This window comes from Mesoplodon densirostris, chromosome 11, assembly GCF_025265405.1.
Source record: "Mesoplodon densirostris isolate mMesDen1 chromosome 11, mMesDen1 primary haplotype, whole genome shotgun sequence".
NCBI classification, from domain to species: domain Eukaryota; kingdom Metazoa; phylum Chordata; class Mammalia; order Artiodactyla; family Ziphiidae; genus Mesoplodon; species Mesoplodon densirostris.
Window position 1 is genome coordinate 76,394,459 of NC_082671.1, and position 6,000 is coordinate 76,400,458.

At 48.7% G+C, this 6,000-nt stretch overlaps 1 protein-coding gene across 11 annotated transcripts in view; it reads right to left on the reverse strand.

The window, feature by feature from the left end:
- The window catches only part of TCP11L2 (t-complex 11 like 2), a 41,275-nt gene extending 38,185 nt beyond the window's left edge, over positions 1–3,090 (reverse strand). For 7 of the 11 annotated variants that reach the window (XM_060113700.1, XM_060113699.1, XM_060113702.1 and 4 more), the window contains exons 1-2: positions 2,925–3,006; positions 1,614–1,749 (exon numbers count right to left, since the gene is read on the reverse strand). Coding sequence is in view for 1 of the 11 variants with exons in the window: in XM_060113692.1 (XP_059969675.1) it covers positions 2,925–3,085 (161 nt within the window). In the remaining 10 variants the exon portion in view is untranslated. Of the gene's footprint in view, positions 1–1,613; positions 1,785–2,924 lie in introns of all 11 variants that reach the window. The other 4 variants (XM_060113694.1, XM_060113692.1, XM_060113695.1 and 1 more) reach the window with 4 other exon arrangements.
- Positions 3,091–6,000: the final 2,910 nt, after the last annotated feature.

The following is a 6,000-nucleotide window of genomic DNA, read 5'->3' on the forward strand; positions in this document are numbered from 1 at the left end:
CTTTCTCCTTTGGAGCACTTGTACCTGCTTTTCTCTTCCAATGGGATGTTCTTCTCCCTGATCTCTGTGTGATTGGAGTCTTGTTGTCATTCAGATTTGAAAGCAAATGTTACAACTTCAAAGTGACCTTCCTTAACATCTCCACTAATTCCATTTAAATTCGTCATCTTAGAGCTTAGAATACCGCATGGGATAGAGAAGGAGCTCAGTGAGCATCACTGATGAACAAATTAAGCCACGTTCTATTCAAAAGACAACTTGGGCCGCCCTTCTCCTCTGCCTCACTCACACTGCTCATATTCCCATTATGCAGTCATTTGAAGTACGATAGTTGTTTTCTGCAAATCTGCCTTGCCACTAAATTTTAAGCTCCTTGTGGGAAGAAGCTACATCTCCCTTCTCCAATTCCCAGTGCAAATTAGCAAAGACTCACAGTCCCAGAGCTTAGAGAAACTTTTACATTGTACCTTCCCAACCTCCTAATGCTAACTGATAGCAAATAATAACAATTGGAGTTAACAGTTATTGAATACTTACTATGACTCGGCCCCCATAAGTGCTTAAAATGTTTTATCTTCTTGAATCTTCATCATAACCTTGTTAGCTAAGGTATCATCATTATCCCTGTTTTATAGATAAGAACCTGAGGCTCAGAGAGGTTAAGTTATGTGCTCGAGGGTTCACAGCAGCGGCAGAGGCACAACTCTAATCCAGGCAGTGGATCCTTAAAGCCTGTGCTCTTTACCGCTCTAGGATGGCTGCAGAAAATTTGGTGAACTGCTCATTCTTTCCTCTCCCACTCTGCCATTGATCTACGCACTACCATGTGGACACTTGCACATGTGGTAACAAGCTGACCTTACCCCCAGGGTGTCTGCTTAAGTGCTATACTGTGAAGGGCATCACTGAAAGAGTCCATTGACCGAAATTACTCTCAACCACCCCACTAGAGTGACTGAAAATCCTCTATCAGGGAGCCATTCTTTATGCACTGCAAAATCCCTCCTTAAAACCCAAATATTATCAAAAGGGTTAATTGCTTATAGCTAGCACGAGTCAAAAGCATTCTGAAGTGAATTATTCAGATTATCCAGCAGGGCCCTGAGGAATGGAACCCATTCAATTAAGGTTAAGTCATGAAAAGAGAAAATTTCAAGATATATCTAGCGGGTATCATTCTTCAAGACCAGATCAAGGTCAGCTGCAAGGACAAGCATTTATATATTTGTAGTAAAAGGCAGGGAGTCAGAGGAGTAGGACTGGGCTCTGAAAAAAACACTGCAGATGATACGGAAAAATCTTCATCTTCTGCAAAGTGCTGCTTTAGAACCAGTCCTAAACAGCAGCAGCGCTTAAAAAGTTATTCACACGCAGCAAAGCAAAAACCACAGGGCAGAGAGGTAGGTGCCTGCTCCATTCAGCTAGAGAATACTGGTGTTCATCAAATTAGAGCCAACCAAGAGCTAGATAAAAGCCAACAAAGCCAGTCATTGTCTTAAAAAGCAGATGTTCACGCCACACATAACATTACAACGTCAGGGAGAAGGATTTCTAGGCACTTTTCACACTTGAAAACACTTCTTCTCCCACCCCTGGTTGGCCTGTTTTAGTACCTGTTTCCCCCTCTGGGCCCTCAACCCTCCAGAAAATGGCATTGAAGCTGCTTCCACACACGACTGGGTATCTTCAGCTCTGGGCCACTTCAAGTCAGGCAAACTCCACGGGCTGCCAGGGTGATAGATGAAATCCCTGGAGGCAAGAGGAAAAGGCAGGCAGAGCGCTTCCTGCAGTGGGAACCACTGTCATAACCTCATTAAGTTTGGCAGGTGGGACAGAGCAAGGTGTCTGACTGGGCTGGAGACCCACGGGACCAAGGGGACCTTGGGGGCCGAGGGGCCGACTGGGGAAAAGGACAGCTTGTCTAGTTTCTTCAAGGTGAAAGTAACAGGATAACCATCGAAGGCAGCATAAACTTTAGTCACTTGAGGGCCATTCTTCACGCCTGTTTCCACATTTCCATCCTCACCTGTGCTCTATCAAAGACTTCTCTTTATCTGAACTAGATTTTTGCGTTTAGACACACTTAGTTTGTAAGGAAACTTTATATCATTGTGAAGTCGCTCGGCTTAAGGGAACAGTTTTTCTTAATACTAACGAAAACACTTAACCACGTTCGTCCACGTGCCACCTCAAATCATCGCTGTGACCCGAAGTGGCGCCACACAGAGTAGCAGCCTTGGGAAGCACAAGCCATCCCTGACCGCCCCAGGGGTTCGAGCCCGGGCCTGGTGGGCATGTCCCGCCTCTTCCCCGCAGCTGAGGGTACCGTCGTGGGGACGCATCTGCACACCCCTCGCCCACGTCCTCTGGGCGCCCCTCCCCGCCAGCAGCACGTTTCCTGTCAAAACAAACCCTTGGGGGAGGGGACGGCGGAGGCCGAGCCGAGCACCGAGGAAACCCGGACAACAAACCCCAGACACACACTTGGGGCCCCGCCCGGCCCCGACAGCGACTCAGTTCGCCCACCCGGGCCAGGGGTTGCAGGAGACAGGATGCCCCCTCCTGGAGCCCCGATGGTGGGAAGCCGCTCGCGGCGCGGTCGCTGGCACGGACCCAGGGGGATGTAAGCAGAGGCCATGCGGCCCCGACCCTGGCGCCTCCAGGGCCCGAAGCCCGCGGCCGCTCCAACACCCACCGTGGCCCGCTCCCACGCGGGAACGGCGGTTCGAGGTCAAACAAGGTGATGTGGCGGGTTGGGGGAGCAAGGAGCGGGCCTTTACCTCCCCTGCCCCCGGGTCCCAGGACGGCGCTCCGAGGTGGGGTGGGGGAGACCCTCGGGCTGCCCGGGGGCGACGTGTCCCTCTCCGCCGGCCCGGGCCCATCGCCTCAGAGCCCACGACCCCCTCCCCCGGGATGGTACGCACCGGCTCCGGCGCGGCGACAGGCGGAGAAGAAAGGCGACTGAGTGAGCCCTGTTCAGGCGTCTCTGGGTGTTCACTCGCCCAGCACGGCACAAACTCCTCAGAAGCCCACGAGTCCAGCAACCCTCAGACTCCCCGACCCCCCCTCCACCCCCACGCGGCATTTAAAGGGCCGGGAGGGACTCTAGAGAGGCAGCCACGGCGTGGCCATCACGTAACCGGAGAGAGGGGGGAAGACGGCATCGGGGAGAAGGGGAAATCTAGGGCACTTCAGCTTCGATGTCGGAGCTCTGACAGATCTGACCTAATACAGGACATTTCCCTCATCTTCGGATGAAAGAGTCCAAGGAGAGCTCGGATTGGGTGTGTTCTGGGTGCGAGAGGGAACGGTTCCCCCCCCCGTGGGCTGAGAGTGGTGCGGTCCGGGGACTGCTAGGGGCGGGGAGAGAAGTGTTTACGGAACTAGGGCAGCGGTGCCATCCCCAGCTCTCGGTGTTGGAGGCGGGGCCTGTCGGGACGCTGGGGACGGGGCGGAGCGGGGATTCTGGGGGCGGAACGGGGATTCTGGGGACAGGGCGGAGCCACGGGCGGAGGTGCTTGTGGAGCGCTGGATTGACCCCCCCGACCCCGGACTCCCGGGGCGCACCACCGTAAGCAATGCTGCTAGGTCCCCGGCCGCGCGTGGAACTTTTACAGCCCGAACACCCCTCATCTAGACTGGGCGATCCAAGTTAAGTGCCCACTATCACACGGTCTAAACTGAGACAACCCAACCCACAAACGGGCAAGTGCATTCCCACGCACGTCAGCAACCTATGTTTGTGTCTGCACCTCCACAGAAGCAGGAGTCTAGATTTGCATATGGCTGGACAGGACGATTAGCTCCTGGGAGTCACACCCACCCAGGCTCTCTGAAGACGTAAACTTCGTGTGCACGCAAAAGATAAAGCATCTTACTTCCCCTAGGGTTCTTCAGCATCGATCTCCCGGAGAAGTGTTTCGACAGTGGTTAATGTAAATAAGCAGTCCCAGGGAGCTCGGTGCGGTCAGGCCTACTGTTCGGCTCTGCTGTGGGTGTGCTTCAGAGTGTACAGAAACACCCTTCCCCCAACCGCACACACGAAAGCCACTGTATCTTCTGTCAGGTGTACATTGGTGTTATTTGAGAGACAGTTTCATGCAAGAATGTAAGTGACTTTTGTATAGGCTCAAGTACTTCCATTTAGTGCTGAAATCATGTCTGGATTGTGAAGGCAAAATTGGTTCTAGAAAAAGAACCAGACAAGCAACATTTTAAAGGAGGGCAGAAAGCCAGTTAACCTAGATGGAATCATTCAGCGTCACAACATGGGCTCATACTACTATGAGATCTTGGTCAATGGGGAAACAGGATAACTGTCTCATTGGGTTTTTGTGAGGATGAAATGAGATAAAGCAGTGCTTAGAGCTGTACACAGTAAGCACTCAATCAGTGTTGTTGAAACTATTTGGCAAACCACTCTGAACAACCTTAGCTGGTGATCCGTATAAATTTGTAGTACTTGTGTCTCCTTATGCCACTCTCTCCTCCCTTCTCCTAAAATACACAACTTGTTACAAATCAAGAGATTAAAGAAAAAATGCTATTGCCACCCAGGTTCTTTCCTATGAACCTTGTTTATACCATTTGTTGGAATCAGAAGTCAGGTTGACAGAAGCCTCTAATTTCAATTCTTGTCAAATAACAACCAGCACACAACTGCCATCACCACCCCAAAGATTCCACAATAGAAAGATTAACTAAAAATATCCCCCAAACTTCTGGACACTGTGACAATGACACATTGCAGCTTTGCTTCCTTTGTTAGCTTTGCAGGAGCTTAAGTATTGTTTTGCCATATTACATAACGTGAAGCAGGTAAGCATGAATCAGGAGAGTTGTCCAGTCTACCTGGGTCACCAGCTGCCTGACCCTGGGCACGGCACTTATTTTAAAGCTCAAATATGTAACTCTCAAAGTCACGAGGAAGCAATTTTTGTCAAAGCAGATGAATCAAGTTTTAGCCTATGCTGGGGTGAGAACCTTGAGGCAGAAGAGGTAGGGTAAAACCAGAGACCCATGCTAAGGAGAAAAAGTCTCTTGGAAAAACAATCTTCTATTACATCAATGTTAAATAACTTGCTATCTGGTAACCTTTTGGCCAATTACCTGACTAATTGTCCTTAGCCTGGCTTGTATATAAAATCACTTTGAAGAAATACAGTACTGTAAAACATTGGTAGTTTCCTTAAAAAAAAGAGCCTTGTATCATATTCTTACTCAGAGAGCTCAGGCCATCATAGAATAAAGTCCTCCTTGCTTAGATTATGTTCATGACCTTCCAAAACAACTGTCTGAAAAGGCAACCTCTTTAGTAAGTAAAATAATTAGCTTTTTATTTGAAGAAGACATCACACCTAATTTTTCTAACTTTTCTGTTTTGAATCACTTAGAGAACTCATGGTAATGCAGTTTGTTTAAATTACACAATAGATTAAATTTGATCTGTTACCTTTGGCAAATGACAAAGGACAGATCAAAATTTTTGCTTGGTAAAGAAATGTAAATACTACTTTTCTTTTGACACATCTTAAATCTGAGTTTTAAATTACAGTGAAGCCTTGTATAAATCAGAAAATCCCAAAATGTAATTTTAATATGGATTTTCAACCTCTCAGCCATTTAACTTTTATAGCAGGGCTGCATCTTGTGCTGATCTAGCGTAATGCAAATTCAACTAGACAGAGATGGGATGGGGAGTGTGGCGCACAGCAGCATAACTGGAACTCTGCCAATGATTTTAACCCCTTCTTCTCTCTGTGGGAGTTGTGAGGCTTCGCTTTCCTGAGTTGATCTCAGTTTCCAAGCTTCTCATTTATGTTCCAAACTTCTTATCCAAGGCTGGTTTCGTGAGCATGCAGTGGCTCAAGACCCTGACCTTGGAAGAGCCCCATACTAGGTTTAATGCTCTGATGCTGCCAACTTGAAATTCTCAATATTTTTTAAACAAGAAGCTCTGCATTTTCATTTTGCACAAGACCTCGAAAATCATGTCGCTGG